Source organism: Podarcis muralis, chromosome 7, assembly GCF_964188315.1.
Source record: "Podarcis muralis chromosome 7, rPodMur119.hap1.1, whole genome shotgun sequence".
Taxonomy (NCBI): Eukaryota; Metazoa; Chordata; class Lepidosauria; order Squamata; family Lacertidae; genus Podarcis; species Podarcis muralis.
The window spans coordinates 29,932,066-29,950,343 of record NC_135661.1 but is presented as its reverse complement, the minus strand read 5'-3'; the positions used below and the strand labels follow the sequence as shown (position 1 = coordinate 29,950,343).

The 18,278-nt window shown below is 46.2% G+C and overlaps 1 protein-coding gene across 1 annotated transcript in view; it reads right to left on the bottom strand.

Annotated features, from left to right (window-relative positions):
- The window catches only part of LOC114602328 (solute carrier family 2, facilitated glucose transporter member 1), a 40,483-nt gene that overhangs the window by 2,713 nt on the left and 19,492 nt on the right, over positions 1-18,278 (bottom strand). Inside the window, exons 2-9 of the mRNA XM_077931473.1 lie at positions 15,186-15,278; positions 8,828-8,988; positions 7,431-7,671; positions 5,168-5,330; positions 4,597-4,784; positions 4,114-4,218; positions 2,672-2,773; positions 799-1,006 (exon numbers count right to left, since the gene is read on the bottom strand). Coding sequence (XP_077787599.1) covers positions 799-1,006; positions 2,672-2,773; positions 4,114-4,218; positions 4,597-4,784; positions 5,168-5,330; positions 7,431-7,671; positions 8,828-8,988; positions 15,186-15,278 — 1,261 coding nt within the window. The remainder of the gene's footprint in view (positions 1-798; positions 1,007-2,671; positions 2,774-4,113; positions 4,219-4,596; positions 4,785-5,167; positions 5,331-7,430; positions 7,672-8,827; positions 8,989-15,185; positions 15,279-18,278) is intronic.

Below are 18,278 nucleotides of genomic sequence, written 5' to 3'. Positions count from 1 at the left end.
GTTTGGGGCTGTAGCTCTGCCTGAAACCCTGGAAAGCTACTGCTGTCTGTCAGTATAGGCAATAATGACCTAGATGGACTGATGGTCTGATTCAGTGTAAAGGCAGCTTCCTATGTTCCTGTTGTGTTTTCCACCCGGCAATTTCACTCCCTCCCTATTTTATTTCATAATTTATATTATTTCACAAAATGGATACACAGCTTGATTGTAGAAAACCTCAAAGTGGTTAACAAAAAGAATTATTATTTTTTTGGTAAAAACAAGTAAAACCAGCAATCGAAAGAGTTAATTGACCAATGCTTCTCTTTCATACTTTTCTCATCATTTAAGGGTCCTGAGCATCCTCCTGTTTTGCCTGAAAGGTCTGCAAATTAAGTGTACTTTAAACAGCCATGGGTCTCCCCAAATGATTCTGGGAGCTGCAGTTTATTAAGGGTGTTGAGTTTGAAGACCCCTATTTCTCTCAGAGAGCTACAATTCCCCAGGGTGGTTTAACCATCCATCCCTCGTCACAGGCAATTCTGGGAATAGTAGCTCCAGTTCCCTCACAGAGTTACAACCAACGCGACATACTACAGCTCCCAGAATTCTTTGGGGGAAGCCATGACTAAAGTATTGTAGTGCTTTAAATGTGCGGGGTGGACATTGCCCTAGTTACGTTGCAGTGCAATACAAATGTAAGCTGACCATTAGGAGGTGCATTGTAAAGAAACACCCACCCCTTGACCCAAGGGACTGAAGCCAGAATCTATGGGGAAGGCCACCTTACCCAGAGTGAAACTGGCCCAATAAATCAACTTGCCTCAATGTACTGAAAGCTCATCCCCACAATGAAGTTTGACGTCCAGTTCGAGAGGCCAGCCACAGCGAAGGCTGCAGGCCGAGGGCCTTGGCTGAAGAGCTCCGCCACGATGAACCACGGAATGGGGCCCGGGCCGATCTCGAAAAACGCCACAAAGCCAAAGATGGCAATGATGCTGAGGTAGGACATCCAGGCCATTTGCTCCTAACGTCGAAAAACAAGACCAAGTCAGAGCCAAATACACGCATGGGTGTCTGTCCTCATTGCCCACAACATTTGACCCTTTTTTTGTTTTTGTTTTTTTTAGAAAACATACATATTTACAACAAAAGAAAATACAAAAGAAATACTTTGTCTCTTTTCATATTTACAGTTGTTTATATCTATATAAAATGAAAGATAAAGAAAAAAAACAATACTTTGTCTCTTTTCATATTTACAGTTGTTTATATCTATATAAAATGAAAGATGAGGTATCAGAAAAAAGAAAAAAACAAAGAAAAAATAAAGAGGTAAAAGAAAAAGATCATAGGTGAAAATTTTTAAAAGTAGATAAGTATTCACTATACATAGCCGTTTCCCATCTATATTTATATTCAACTATATAATTTCATTTTGTCCTTATCTACCTTAAATAAAGTGTTTTTTTTTAAAAAAGAGGATCTGACAAACGGATTATTAAAAACGCGTGAGGCAAACGGTGGAAGTCTTTTTTTAAAAAAACAACATTTGACCCTTTATCCCATGAGATGAGTGAGTCTGTGAGTCAGAGAGTGGCCAACCTAAAGTCATACAGGGAGCATCATGGGGAAACTGAGCCCCAAATCAAATATTTCTGTATACTGCACCACACGTAAGCTCATCCTCATTGAGCTGTTTCGTGCTGCCCTAAATTTTATTTTTTTTAAAAGGATGTATTTTATTTTTTACTTCTAAAAAACCTCAGAGCGTTTCCCCAGGTGTGCAGACAGTACCTTCTGGCTTCCATTACTGCAATTACAAATGTATTCATTACTTAAAATGGTCTCCTCTGCTTTTCCAGTGGCCTCTTTCCCCACCCATTTCTAGAGCTAAGGCTGTTCCATCTGGTGTGCAGCTTTTCTATCTGAATGCAGTAGCAAACCGACTGCTCTGAAGGGCATGCTTACAGACCAGGGGTGGCCAACGCAGCACCTTCCAGATCTGCTCTGGCTTCCAACTCCCATCAACCCCAAACAGCAAGGCCAGTGGTCAGAGGTGATGGGAGTTGTAGTCCAGCGACTCCTGGAGGGCACCACGTTGACTAGCCCTGTGGTAGATGAAGGAAAGCAAACTGCGCCAGGGACCCAGCCTATTTTTCTTACTTATTTACTCCATAAAATTTATACATCGCTTGATTGTAAAGGGGGGCGGGGGGGGGCGGACAACCTCAATGCAGTTTGCAAAAATAATAAAAAAACATAAAATCAATAAAAACAGAGACTTAAAACATGCAAAAAATAATTAAAACAAGCTAGAAACAGATGTACATCTGTCCGGAAAGGCTTTCCTTTAATAAAGTGCATTTAGAAGGTGCTGTAAAGAGTACATTGAAGGCGCCACCCTGGTGTCTATAGGAAGGGAGTTCCAAAGAGCCAGGTGTTGCTACAATATAAGGTTGATTTCTTGCAAGTACAGAATGGCTATTATCTGGCAACTATAGCAGCACCAATTCCTCAGACTGAAGCGGCCGAGTGCGCATATATGGGGGGAGACAATCTTGCAGGTAAACTGGTCCCAAGTTGTTAAGGGCTGGGGCATTGGCCAGGATACTCTGCAGTTATTTCAACCCCAAGAGGTGGAGGCATACTCTCAGCTTATTTCATTGTCTTCTGATCAAATGCCACTCACCAGAAGCGCCAAAGCGATGGTCATGAGGACTGCGCACCCTGCCATTCCGGCCAGGCCCACGAGATGCAGAGTCCGCCGTCCAGCCCTCTCCACCACAAACAGCTATCGAAAGGGAGACAAAGAAATGAGTTCCTCTTTGGAAGGATGAATAAACCAGAAGGGGTCTACCCAGAGCAGTCTGTCCTGAGAAATAACTTTAGTTAGAAGTTCCTGGGAAGCCCAAGGGACCCACTCATAGAGGAGCTGCTTGTTGTGTTTCTGCATGACTTAGAAGTTGTTTTAAAACATAGACCACTGGTCTACCTAGCTCTATACTGTCTATGCTGAGTGGCAGCAGCTCTCCAGCATGTCAGGCGAGGGGAGTTTATTCTAGCTCTACCTGGAACTGCTGCTGGGGACTAAACAATTGCTGGGATAGCTCAATTGATAATACCATGAGACTCCTAATCTCAGGGTTGTGGGTTTGAGCCCCACATTGGGAAAAAGACTCTTGCACTGCAGGGGTTGGACTAGATCCCTTTCAACTCTATGATTCTACAGTGGTACCTCTGGTTACGTACTTAATTCGTTCTGGAGGTCCGTTCTTAACCTGAAGCACCACTTTAGCTAATGGGGCCTCCTGCTGCTGCTGCGCCGTCGTCATACGATTTCTGTCCTCATCCTGAAGCAAAGTTCTTAACCCGAGGTACTATTTCTGGGTTAGCGGAGTCTGTAACCTGAAGCGTATGTAACCTGAAGCGTCTGTAACCCGAGGTACCACTGTATCTGCATTCAAAGCAGGCAGATGCTCTGCCACTGAGCTACAGCCCTTGCATCCTCCTGCCGATCAGTCTCTGCTGCCGGAGTCAGTCATTTGAGTCACTCCTCCTGCAGCAAAGTGGCAGAATGACTCCAGAAGAGACAGACCTAGAACAAGGACTCGTGCAGAAACACAGTGGGGCATACTCCTCCGACAGCATAGGACAGGAACGGGCAAACTCCGGCCCTCCAGATGTTTGGGACTACAATTCTCATCATTCCTGACCACTGGTCCTGTTAACTAGGGATGATGGGAATTGTAGTTCCAAACATCTGGGGGGCTGGTGTTTGCCTATGCCTGGCATAGGAGCACAAGAGCCACCCGTTTCAATTTGGACAGCAGAGGTCCCATACAGAGAGGGACTTCCCCCAGTGTCTGCCTCCAGGAACCCTGCACAAATCTCATTATCTTTAAAAATATTAGGGAACTGTATTTGGGAGGGGTTAATGAATGCAACTAACATGGGTCTGGTCTGAGTAGCACTTACTTGGATACAGCCAACTGCAGATAGAGACTGCAAGATATTTGGGACACCATTGCCGCCAGTGAGCTCCAGTATTAAAATAGCCCCTGGCATAAGGATGCCCTCTGCCACTATATTTGGAGCATCCCCCTTCTGCCAGCAGCAAAGGAAGGCACTTACCGAGACCACCGTGAAGGCCGTGTTTACAACTCCAGACCCGATGGTAGCATAGACGGGCTGCTGCACCCCAGATTTTTCAAAGATGCTGGTTGAATAGTAGAATACCTGTGGAAAAGAAAGAAGAAATGTAAAGAGGTGACCTGCACAGGACCAGTGCCCAGAATCCAGCATCGCAGGGCACGGGAAGCTACCTTATACCAAGTTAGAACATCAGATTAGCTCAGCATTGCCTGGTATGCCACTGGGGATTGAAAGCAAAGCAAGTGTTCTGCTACTGAGCTTTGGCCTTTCCCTAAAAATAAAACAAGATTCTAGTCCTCACCGTAATGCATATAGGATTGATTTAATCAGCAACTAGCCCTGGTATAGGAGGAAAGGGGCAAAGAGAGAAGATTCCTAGCCACGAATGGTGTTGCGTCAGCAGACCACTCACAGAGCCTCTTCACAATCAAACCAACCACCAGCTCCTCCACAGCCACTTACCGCATTGATCCCAGAGAGCTGCTGGGAAAGCTGCAAGATCACGGCAATGAGGATGGGCTGGCGGTACATGGGCGAGCGGAAAAGCTCCGGGATGGTGACTTTCTTCTCCTGCATCATCTGCCGGCTCTCCTCCTTCATTTCCTGAAGGTCGCTGCTGACGTCGGTCGTCCCTCGGAGCTTCTTCAGGACTGAAGAGAAATGAGGGAGGAATCAGGTGAGATGCACTCATGACTTGCAGGTGAAGTAAGGAAGGGGGGAAGAAAGAATAAAAGAGGGCTCTTACACCTTTAATAGATACACATAGTAAGCTACACATTAAATGTGCACGAGCCCTGTGTTTTCTTCTCTTTTTAATCGCATGATGTTTGCAGCAACTATTTTATTTACTTGTGACATTTCTAAACTACCCTTCATCTCGAGGGATCCCAGGGCAGTGGATAAGACAGCACATGACCTCAGTCACATAGCTCCACCCAGAAGCATGCTACCACTGTGCCACATGCCTCCATGGGCACTGAGCATGTGCAGGCCCCACTCTAAAGGCCTCTTTCGCAAGAAGGCGGCTGCTCACCACTCTTGGCTTTGTTCTCCTCGTTGCGGTTGATAAGGAGGAAGCGGGGACTCTCTGGGGCAAAGGGTAGCAGGATGCATTGCGCCAAGGCAGGAACAAAGATGAACCCCAGCAAGAGCGGCCACAGGCTATCGCTTCCCATGATCAGATCCATGCCGAACACCTGTAGAGAATGACATAATAATAATAATTTATACCCCGCCTATCTGGCTGGGTTTTCCCAGCAACTCTGGATGGCTTCCAGCAGAATATTAAAATACAATGATTCATCCAATATTAAAAGCTTCCCTAAACAGGGCTGCCTGACATAGTAGGGAAGAGGAGGCAGGTTTAATCTGGGAACTCTGAATCTCGGAGAGGTAACAGTGTTTGAGAGTTCTACATTTGCCTGGATCTCTCAGGGTGTTGTTATGGGGTAGCTGACACAAGCTCTCTCTCTCTCTCACACACACACAGTCTTTTGTACCAGGCCTCAGATCTCCTGTCCTGACTCCCCACACTTAAGAAAAAATTATTTGCAAAAAATATGAGTTCTAGCCAATGCTCCTCCTACACAGAGCAGACCATTGAAATTAAAAGACAGGTCCATTCATTTCAATGGGCTTACTCTGAACAAAGCTGAGCTGGGTACACCCCAAAATAGTTACGAATAAAACACACACTTGTATCCACCCAAATTCTACTCAGAGTAAGCCCCACTGAAATTAATGGACCTAATTTGACCGTGTCCATTTTACCAGGTCTGTCCTGGATTGGACCAGCGGTAGGTACAACCCACAATATTACATCTACACATGTAAACATGGTTTCATTAAGTCACACATCCATTTACAAGAAGTCAATCACAGTTTATCCACTGTGTATATTTATTGGGGGTCTTTGCTTATTGTTCTTCTTTAACAATAATAAATAAAGGTAAAGGGACCCCTGACCGTTAGGTCATCGTGGACGACTCTGGGGTTGCGGCGCTCATCTCGCTTTACTGGCCGAGGGAGCCGGCGTACAGCTTCCAGGTCATGTGGCCAGCATGACTAAAGAGAAGGCTGAATACATTCCCATAATTAACAGACTCCATTCTTCAGCCAACATGTTCAGTGCACATCCTTCAATATCTCTTTCATAATATGCAAGTGCTATAGCCCATATGGGTGGTAGTGTTTTTTCAACACTGTAGGATGGTCAACTCCTTTATCTGACTTTTAATGTCTTGCGCTGACTAATCTGGCTGCAGTGATCACAACCGTTGCCAAACTTTTGACATTTACTATGCCTTGCAGCTACTCCAATAAAGTATACCTACAAACGTGTGAGGACACACACACACACACACACACACACACACACACACACACACACCACACACACTCTTTGCTTACAGAGGAACTTTCCCTCTGAAACTCAGCTTTAATTTGCATCCATGTGTTACAAATCAACATGCGGAAGTTGTATGCTAAACTGTCCCATTTTTATTGCTTTCCCCTTTGACATTTATACTTGGAACTGAAGCAGGCAGCCTCTGTCCATCGTAATTGCTTGGCCCGGTGCAAAGCATCACCACACCCGTCCCTGGGAGATTTGTGTAGCTGGGACTCTGGTTTTTTGGACAACAAAAACTCTGATAGATAAAGCACGTTCCTTCTCCAAACTGAAATCAGAGGTTTCACCCAGAGTTAGAACCTGAGATATGAAAACTAGGAGCTAAATGGCACCTTAAACCTAGGTTATGGGCACCACAATGGAATGTCTAGGCACACATTTCTATAACAAGAATACAAAGCTGAAAGTGAATGAACTCCAGCTAAAATATTATGTTCATTTTTTCACATGGTCTAGTCTTTCCCCTGCCCACCCCCCTAATATTCATAAGAGGGTCTCTTCTCCAGTCTTCAGAGAGTAGCTGGAAGTGGAGAGGCAGAAAAAGGTCCTCCTTTCCTTCCCCTCTGCAGTTTTAATCTGAAATCTTAGGCACAGTACTGCACCCAGAGCCCGGAAACTGCTTGTGCTAATGAAATTCCGTCACAAAATGCGCCTAGAACAATGGGAGTTTCAAACACTGGTTTCACCTCATTCAGTCAAGTGGGCAGGTATGCATGCATTTAAGGGGAGCCCAGGAGGCAATGACTTTTTGCACAGGATAATTATCACCCTCAAAAAGAACCAGTTTCCCATCATCCCGGAAAAAACAATTGCCCCCATCGACCCCTTTTGCAGCTGCACCGTCTCCCATCCCCCAGCAGAGGGAGCCACCGATAGCCCGCCTCACCTGCGCTATGAGGATGCCTACGACGATGCCCAGCTGGTGAAGCGTCCCCAGAGCCCCCCGAAGGGACGTGGGCGACACCTCCCCCACGTACATGGGCACGAAGCCTGTGGTGAGGCCAGAATACACCCCAATGACGAAGCGACCGAGGACCAACATCTCAAAGGAGCTGGCTATCTTCGAGAAACCCATTAGCGCTGCAGCCAGGAAGGCAAGGCTGTTGGACATCAGCATGGAATTCCGCCTGCAGGAGGAAAAAAGTTGGGCTAAGTGGGGGCATCTGCAGAAGTAGAGTGTCCAGCCCAAGGAAAGCGACAGTACTGTTCTATTCCACCTTGGCCCGGGGTGGATAAAAATCAATTAAAAAAAAAATCAGATTTTTTTATTTAAATTGAATTTTTAAAATAAAACGCTTTTGGAGGAAAAATCTTTCTAAAGATAGTTTTCTGTTTAAGTTACATTATAGTCCAAAGGCTATTCATCAGGAAATAAGGATTTGTCATGTGTGCTAAAACTCTTAGTTTAATTGTTTAACCACATCAGTTAACAAACATGGATACATATGCTATAATGTTATTGTTTTAGTTAAATAAATTGTTTAAGGAAAGGAAATGATTATTTTTCTCCTTCCGAGGAAGTGCAGCAGAAAAGTTGTCCAAATATAAACAGTTAATTTATTAAACCTCACAATAATTTCATAATTATCTGTCTATGCATTTCTAATAGTATAATAGAATAATAATAATAATAATAATAATAATAATAATAATAATAATACCCGAATCCGGGTAATTTTTTATGTAACTGTAAAAACCACTCTGAAAATTTATTATTCCAAAAACGAAACCTTCATCTGGTTGTCAATATTAAGGTTATACCAGCAAGAATGAGTCTTTCTGTAAAAAAAAATGATTCAAATCAAGTCTTACTGACTAGTGATTTAAATCAAATCCACCCTGCTGTGGCCAGACCCCATCTGGAGCCCTGTGTCCAGTTCTGGGCAGCACAATTTAAGAAGGATATTGACAAGCTGGAAAGTATGCAGAGGAGGGAGACCCAGATGATCAGGGGTCTGGAAACTAAGCCTTATGAGGAATGGTTGAAGGAGGTCTGGATTTGTGTTTGCTCCAGAAAAAGGATGAGGGGGTGTTGAAACAGCACCAACGGAACAACCCAGGAACATAAGGAGCTGTCTAATACTGAGCCATACCATTGGCCCCTCAAGCTGAGTATCTCCTGCACAGAATTCTGGGCAAGACTCTCCCCCAAGACTCTCCCCCAGACCTACCTGGAAAAATGCCCTTGAGAGTTGAACCTGGGAACTTCTGCACAGAAAGCAGGTGCTCTAGCACCGAACTAGGGCCCTTAACCACGGAAAGCCAAAAAAGCTCAGCGCTCACCGTCCAAAGCGGTTGACGAACAGCCCCACCGAGAACGACCCAATCATCCCGCCCACCGAGAAGATGGACACCGAGAGGGACCAGAGCGTGGTGAGGGTGCCGCGGCTGATGTACTCCCCATAGCGGTTGTACCACGTGTAGTTGTAGAATTCCTCAATCACCTGCAGAGGAAGAGAGCAAGGAGAGACCCCGTGAATTGAGCCATCCCTCAAGGCGGCCACTTTAACAGGTCCAGAAAAGTTGCCCTTCAGAGGTCCAGAAAAGGTTGAAACGCGAAACACCAAGCCACCTGGTAAAAACAAAACCTCTTCCCAATATTAAGGTACAGTGGTACCTCGGGTTAAGAACTTAATTCGTTCTGGAGGTCCATTCTTAACCTGAAACTGTTCTTAACCTGAGGTACCACTTTAGCTAATGGGGCCTCCTGCTGCCACTGCGCCGCTACCACACAATTTCTGTTCTCATCCTGAAGCAAAGTTCTTAACCTGAGTACTATTTCTGGGTTAGTGGAGTCTGTAACCTGAAGCGTCTGTAACCCGAGGTACCACTGTAAATCCATTGTGGGGTTTTAGTGGGCAAAGAAGTGTTGTGGAGCTAGGTACTGAACCAAATTTTATGGTTTATTTGCTTACCACATTTTGTATGTAAGAGCCACGAGGCTGGATCAGGCCAAAGGGGGGCCCCATCCAGTCTAGCACCCTGTCCCCTGCAGTGATGCCTCAAAGGAAAGCCTGCAAGCAGGGCGTGAAGCCAGTGACCCCTTTCCCACCATTTCTTATTAAGAATATAGGCAGAGTCTGCTGGACTAGGCCAGTGGCCCATCTAGTCCAGCATCCTGTTCTCACAGTGGCCAACAGATGTCCATTATGGGAAACTCGCAAGCAGGATCCGAGCACAAGAGCCCTCTCCCCTCCAGTGTTTTCCAGCAATTAGTATTCGGAAGCACTGCTGCCTCGGATTGTGCAGCCAGATAATAGCCTCCAGAATGGCTATGAATGGCTAGGAGCCCCTAATAGCCCTCTCCTCCACGGATTTTTCCAATCCATCCCTGTTGGTGGCCATCACTGCCTCTTGTGGAAGGTAAATTCCATACTTTAACTATGCACTGTCTGAAGAAGGACTTCCTTCCATCTGTCCTGATGATTAAATTATGATTTGTTGGACTTCCTAGTCGCTTTTTAAAAAATGAGATATAAACTCAAAGTGAATTGCAATATAATAACATTCCCTAGCATTCAGTAATTCAGAGGCGATCAAACCTGGAGGCTTCACGATCTGCAGCCAGAGCCCATTTTACCTGCCAGTCTTGCAAGACCTGCTGCTCAGGATGCCTGATATTACGGCAGGAGTTTTTGTTGGGGTCAAGGTTTAATTTTGTAGATGCTTGATTTTTTTGGCTCTTATTGGTATCAAAACTGCAATGGTCAGTCAGTCTCTGATTTTAGATGTTTTAAAAGTTTTTTTACTGGATGGTTTTATGAACAATTGTTGTGATCAGCTCTTTTTCTCCCCAAAGACTACCTTAAATAGCATGGGGGAGCTTTAGTCCCAACACATCTGGCGGGTAAAATATCATTTTGGGGCTTTAAGGTGGTGATTACTCTCTCCACTAGATGGCAGCAAGGAGGAGCTTGGCAGGGCCCCCAGCCAACCAGGTGACCCTCACCTGGAAGGAAACGAGAGTCTTGCACAGGTGCTTTTCTGTCACCAGTTCATAAAAAAAAAATCCTATGCCATACAGTGCAACTTCCTGGAGGTTTGGTTCTTTGCTGAGTCACCATGGGATGCTGAGTCACCGTAGGCATGCAGGAATGGACTGGGGCAAGGGGAGGGGGGAAGGCGGGGAGAATTCAGCAATGGGGAAAGAGATCCCCCTTCTGTCCCTCAGAACTGCATTTAAATTCTTAGTTTCTTCACAAAATAGGGCAAATGCTGTTGTTGGAGGCCAGCTTCTCCATCCTGGAGGGAACGTACTCTTTGCCATTTGCATTTCCAACAGGTGCTTTTGTTTGTTTACAGTATTAAATATATATATATATTATTATTATTTAAACAGGATTCCAAGAATAACTCACGAGTCAGGACCCAACAGCTCACATTGCATGTTCGGAATAAGCAATGGATTCCTTCTTTCCTCTCTCACCCAAGGAGACGGCAAACCCCAACTGTTTTTGGACAATTCTGCTGCATTTAATGGTGTTTTCTTTTAAGCTCATTTCTCCCCCATGGGAACCAAAGTGGGAGGGGGGTGGTTAAAGAAATCAAAGCTCCGTGCGAAGAGGAGGCAAAAGGCAGCAGCAGGCCTTTGGAAGTGGCCAGTGAATCACTGCTTTGCTCATCCCACACTCAGGACTGTGCGCTATATCAGCTCAAAACTACAGTGTTAAAACCAACCTGAAAGCTTAACAAGCAGCAAACTCGCCTCACGTTTTCATGAATCAGGGATGAGAGACCTGTAGTCCTCCAGGTCCTGCTAGGCTACAGCTCCCCTCATCCGTAGCCGCTGACCATGTTGGCTGGGGCTGATGGGAGTTGGAGTCCATTCCCATATGGACAGCCGCAGGTGAGCCCACACCATCACGACAGAGCAATACTGCAGGGGTGGAGAGTCTGTGGTCCTCCAGGTGGGGATGGACTCCAACTCCCATTAGCCCCAGGCCAGTGTAGTCAAAGTCAGGGGTGGCGAGCGCTGGAGTCCAGCAACATCTGCCCCCCACTCCCATCCTGTTTGATGTGTCTTTAAAAGAAAACTTCGTCAATTGTGAGGCACCTAAAAGGCAAACACACCTCTTATTCCAGATGCTTTTATGAGTCCATTCCCTCAGATGCAATGCCCCCCCTTATTCATCGGATAAAGCTTACAGCGTAATCCGTTTGTTAGTCCTGTGGCACCAAAAAGATGCTTGACTGGTTCTCCCACAGCAGCCTTAGCACAGCTGCTTTTCTGGGAACCATTAAATAAGGCTCTGGGCGGGTCTACGAAGGGCTTGATGAAGAGATAAGACAGAATTGAGAGACTCTCCTCCTCAGTCGTAATAAGGGCTGTTCAATTGTGTTCAGCATTGTCTGCACCAATTGTCCAGGGTTTTAGACAGGGTCCTTTCCTACCTTGTGATGCAGATAGGGATTGAACCTGGGACGGCCTGAATGCAAAGCAGATGCTCTACCATTAAGTCACAAAAGCCCTGACGATAATAATATGATAATAATCTATTATTTATACCTCGCCCATCTGGCTGGGTTTCCTCAGCCACTCTGGGCGGCTCCCAAAAGAATATGAAAAACATGATAAAACATCAAGCATTAAAAACTTCCCTAAACAGATGTCTTCTAAAAGTCAGATAGTTGTTTATTTCCTTGACATCTGATGGGAGGGCATCTGACATCTGATCTGATGCAGAAGGATTCTATAGCACAGCATTTTACAATGAACAGAGCTTTGTTTAAATTTAAATGGTATATAAGCGGCTCAAATAAACATTTTGTTTACTTGAGAAAATCCAAGTAAACAAAAAACCCAACAAAACAAAACAACCTCTTATAGAATCAGAGTTGGAAAGGACCACAAGGATCATCTAGTCCAACCTCCTGCAATGCAGGAAGCTTTGTGGTTGACAACCATATAAAACATTAAATGTGCCAGTATTAAAAATATTCAAAAGCACTGGTTACCAAAAAGAAGTAAATACAACATTCTACATTATCTGGACAGGCTTGCCTGAACACAGAAGTCTTTTAAGGAGGCATTGAAAGAGAGTACAGCGAAGGCACCAGTTTGATGTCAATCGGCATGGAGTTCCAAAGTGTGGGTGCTGCACCCCAGAAGATCGATTTCTTACCAGGATGGAACTGGGTATTATACAGCACCTTTAACAGTGCCAGTTCCATGGATTGGAACAGTCAAATGGGCATATGTGGCGTAAGACGATCCCGCAGGTAAACTGGCCCCAAGCTGTTAACTCAGAAAGCTGTTCCTCAGTTGTTGCAGTGAAAGAAGTGATTACTTAATTAGCGACGGGGCAACCTCTCTTCAATTCAGTTTGGTTTAATATCTTAAGTAGCAAGTGCACAGATTAAAGCACGTCTAAAAGAGGCAGCAGGGAAGGTATTAAAGGAATCTCAGAACAATAAGCAGGGGGATATCATTTATGCCAGCGGTTTGCAACTATCATTGGCTGGCAATTCAAATAAACATGTATCTAACCTCAGCAGCTCTTGGCTATGTGCTTAGTACAACAATTATGACTTGGGGTGGGGAGCTTTTGGCCTTGGATTCTATTATTCTGGAATAATCAGGGTGAGGAAGGTCAGTTTTCTTAGTTTGCAGAAGGAGCAGCCCCCTCCGTCACATCAAACTGTGGTACATCTAAATCCTGCAGCCTGCATCCCGTGAGGAACAGCCCAGGAGGCCCAGAGACAGAGCACAAAGGAAAAAACTCCTTCCTGTTGCTGGTTCCCCAAGCACCTGGAAATCAGAGGTATGCTGTCTCTGGCCAAGGAAGTTCTCTTTAGCCACCCAGGCTGCTAGCCATGCCACACTACTCCTCTTGTGGCTGTGGGCTCCATACACTCAAAGGCTGCAAGTTCTATCGCAGCTGCGGACCACCTGCTTTGCATGTCAAGCTCCCCGGTTCAGTCCAAGTGGGGCTGGGGATGCCCCCCAACTGGAAACCCTGGAAAACTGCTGCCAGTCAGTGCAGACAACACTGAGCTAGATGGACCAGTAGTGTCTGACTCAGTATATGAAGCTGCTTCTTATGTTCCTATTATTGGAACATATGCATCATGTATATGCAACACCATGCATCTTTTTCCAAGTCTCTACTGTGCCCCTGGCTAATCAAACTGACAGCCCTTTCTCGCAAGGTGGGCTCCAACTCCCCAGTCGTTTTCCTTGCCTTCTCCAAAGCTTTCCCAGCACCACGTTATCTTGAGATGGAGCTGATCCAGACCACGGTCTGAAAATCATCCTGGGCATGCTTAAATCCCACTCTGGAATCCGTCTCAGGGGCATTGGGTGAGAATTAGCCGAGAAGGGTTGAGAATGACGCAGCCGCACCCCCCCCCTCCTGCCGCCTGAGTCCTTTTAAACAAAACACTCAGCACAAGAGGGACTGTTAATTCTCCTGGGAACCAGCTTCACAAATCCCATTAGAGTTGGCAGTAAGCTGGCTAACCGGATGTGCTATTTTTGGGGGGTGGGTAAGGGGGGAGCAGAGGGAGGGAGCCTGAATTTCCCACCTTGCACAGCATTTTCTGCATTTCAAAAGGCAATTTTCCTTTATAACCAGGCCTTTGGCCTCTATCTGTGCCCTTTATCTGTGGTGGGATATTTTTAATGTATTTTTCCTATTGGTTTTAATATCTCTGTGGGGTGTTTTGCTGTTGCCTTGTGCAAGGAAAAGCAACTAACTGATAATTATTTTAAAAAATTATTATTATTAATTAAAAGGGGTGCTCATACACCCCACTTTGCAAAAGGAAACTCTATGAAACTAATTCATAGCCCGTTCACGCACAAGCTGGGGAAAAAACAACTTTTTAAATGCTTGGTTGCTTGGACACAGCCCTGACTCGCCACAGGCAACCATGCAAGCAGGTATGGACAAGCCTTGGATATATACAGCATGTGCTGGACCCACACAGAAGGGCAGGGAGACACCGGCACTGAGCAGATAATGTATCCACAAAGAACCTCTGCACAACCAGTCAAACCAGGCTACATGCAGCCCACACATTTACAAGGGCTATTAATTCCAGATATAACCTCCATAGACAGAGAAATTATACCTGCGGTTGCTGGGGTACAACACCAGGGAAAGGCTGCTGAGGGCCTTTCCCAGAGGCCACTATGGAAAGCAAGGATGCTGAACTAAACAGACCTTCAGCCTGGTCCAGAAAAATAAGAAGCTGCTTTATACTGAATCAGGCCATTTGTCCATGTAGCTCAGTACTGTCGGCACTGATCGCCAGCGGCAATCCAGGGTTTCAGAGATGGAACATTCCCAGCCCTACCTGAAGATGCTGTTGGGGCTTGAATCTGAGACCTTCTGCACACAGGGCAGAAGCTATACCACTGGGCTACAGCCCTTCCCCTTCTTACACCCTTGGGGAAATTGCTTAGGCCTGGAGCACTATGTATCTGTTTACTCTGAACCACTGAAAGAGCAGATGCATTCTCCTAAGGGGGTCAACTGAACATGCATCGGATGTCCTCCCCACCCTGCTAGCACATCTTTCCCTACCATGAACAAGTTGCCTCCTACAAGACCAGCACAGAGGCCACGTGGGTTTGCCCACCAGATGGTTTGCCCATCGGAGAAACTGCAAGCCATTCATTCATTCCTCCAGCTCTCACCTTCTGTGGGGCGTTGATGACTCCAGTGTTGTAGCCAAACTGCAGGGATCCTAGGACTGCTCCTCCAACAGCCAGCATCAACTGAGCCGTCATCTGCTTGGGACGGGGGGGGGGGGGGGGAGAGAAAACAAGGCAGATTTTTAATCAGCGGGCAAAGCGACAACTTCCGACACTTGCTCCCCGGGTACCTTCAGACAGCCCCTTGAACAAGGGTTCCCTTAAACCGCACCTGCGAAGTCAAACGTTTGCATCATTCTGCAAGCTGTGGGCAGGGAGTCTGCTGCACTGTTAAATGGCCCTTACCCTCAGAAAGTTCTTCCTACCTAAGGTTTTGTCGCAATCTCCTTCCTTGTCATTTGAATCCATGGGTTTTAGTCCCCCCCCCCCCACCCCAGAGCAGCAGGAAATAAGCTAGCTCCATCTTCCATGGGACAGCTCTTCACGTATTTGTTGAAGGTGGCTATCATATTCTCTCTCATTTTTCCCTAGGCTCGGGTGTTCCATAAGATGGAAAGCAAAGATACGATTTTAAATTAATAATAATAATGATGATGACGAAGAAAAACAGTCCTCTCAGGATATCAGCTCTGAGATGGGATAGGAAGAAAACAGGCCGCTATTGTTATTCCTCCCTAACGAAAGAGGGCAAAACCGGGCATGGAATCTCTCCAGCGGCTCTTTGGCAAAGCCCCTTCCCCACCTCCTTTCTGGCTAAGCCGAAAGCAACAATTAGGGGCTTGTTTCAAGCTGGAGGTTAACAGGGGCCACCAAGTTTGGACACCAGCCTGATCGTGGGGGTGGAGAAGGGGTTCTCCCTCAGCCGCAATGGGAAAGCAAAGCAGGGGCCCTGATTTTCGCAGGCTGAACTAAGCCGCTTTGGGTGCCCAAAGCCCCTTTTCTGTTCCCACCCACGTCACAGTGGCTCTTTGTTTTGGGAGAGTGGGATCCGGGATCCGGCCTTGGCTAATCCCAGATGGTCTCTCTCTCAATTTGGGGTGGGAGGAATTTGAGGAGCCATGTGAACCTGCTTTTAGGACAATCTGGCTATACCCTTAAAGCTTTATTGCCATGAGGTAATGCTCTCTCTCTCTCTCTCTCTCTCTCTCTCTCTCTCTCTCTCTCTGACACACACACACACACACACACACGAATGCCACATTCACTCCATACACTCAAAGCACGGCAATACCACTTTAAATAGCCATGGTTCTCCCCCCAAAAAAATAATCCGGGAAGCTATAGTTTGTTAAGGGTGCTGAGAGAGTCATTAGGAGGACCCCACCCCTATTCCCCTCAGAGTGGGTTAATAATCCATCCTCCTTCACAGGGAACTCACAACTTTCAGCACCCTTAGCAAACTGGCAGCTCTGCAGGCAAGGGGCGACATAACTGGGCTCCTGAGCCCCACAGGGGTGCCACAGAAAGAATGGAGTTGGTCAAGGGAGCCGTGGACTCAAAAAGGTTGAAAACCTCTGGATTAGACAGTTGCACCAGGATCTTTCTGGTCAGGGTGGGGGTGTTTGAACCAGGCTCTCTCTCTCTCCCTCAGCTGTCCTCCTCTGATAGTCTGAATAGAAAGGTTACCAGTCCCTAACCCTACAAGGTCAAATACTGCAATATGGAATGAAAGCTTGTTTTAAGAATAAATGGGTGCTGAACAGTTTGTAGCCCTCATTATGGCCAAACACTCTGATTTCCTCAGTTTCTACATGGTAACACCAAGGTCTGCATTTCCTGGCCAAAATAACAGCAGCTTCCCAACGTTACCATTCTCCATGGAAGGAGAGTGGAGCAGAGATTTCAATGTGGGAGAGCAACGTTCAAATGCCCATTTACAATCTCCCCAAAACAAACGATCCGATTTTGTTACCACCCTGTTACCACATGTTGAAAGCTGCATGTGCTTCTGAGGAATACATATGTTAAGGTTTAATTCACACCTTTTCTTCTTCATTTTCCTGGAATGTATCTCAATACTGCCTGCACTGACTGGCAGTAGCTCCCCAGGGTCTCAAGACAGGAACCTGCCCCAGCTCTAACTAGAGATGTCACTGGAGATTGAATCTGCATGAAAAGCAGCTGCTCTGTTTGCTGAGCTACAGCCCTTCCCCAAGATTCCAGATTTTCAAATTTTGCAGGCTTACCTTAAAGGCTCACCACAGCATCCCCAGATATGTTCGTTACTGCTTGATTTTTTGAAAATTTATTTTGCAAAGACAAAAGAATGTTCACCTGCATGCTAACTGCAAAGTTCTACGAACTGGGGATGGGCAAAAGGGTCTTTGACTACAACTCCCATCAGCTCCTGTCCTAGCACGGCCAATGCTTAGGGACGAAGGCAGACGTGGTCCAGCAACAACGGAGCATCACAAGGTACTCTGTGCTACATCACGTGTTTTATGCCCTTGGAAGTGATAAAAATGCCGCAGCAGAAACTGGCCGGCCGCACCTGGAACCAAGCAGCTGCAGTCTGCTGGGCTAGCATCCAGCTCCTGTTAGTGTGGGTTGCATAGCTGTCAACCTTCCCTTTTTTGTGGGAAATTCCCTTATTCCAGCGCCGTTTCCCACTGCTTCCCGCTGCTATCCCGGATTGTTAGATATCCCGTAGACTGTCCCCGGGACAGGTGAGGCTGCTGATCCCTTATTTTCAAATCTGAAAGTTGACAGCTATGGTGGGTTGGGTGGCCACATCTCTGGGGCTTCAGGGCTGTCCCTTGTGAACAGAGTGCACCTAGCAAAACAAGGGGAGACCCAGCACAGCAAACTCCCAGTCATAAAGCGGCGTAGAAATGAAATGCATAAGATTAATGAATAATATTGGAAAAGTTATAAAGAAAAGCTTTGGGGGAAAAAGAAAGAAGAAAAGAATGGTGAGAACCTTGAGGAGGAGTCACTAATAAGTTTCCAAGGAATCCCAGAGCAGTCTGGAAAACCTCTGCCTGCTGCAGAAAAAACCTGAGCATCTGTAACAGTCCATGATGCTCTGGGCAAGATCATAGGATTGTAGAGTTGGAAGGGACCCTAAGGGTCATCCAGTCCAGCCCCCTGCATTGCAGGAATCACAGCGAAAGAATCCGTGACAGGAGCAGAACA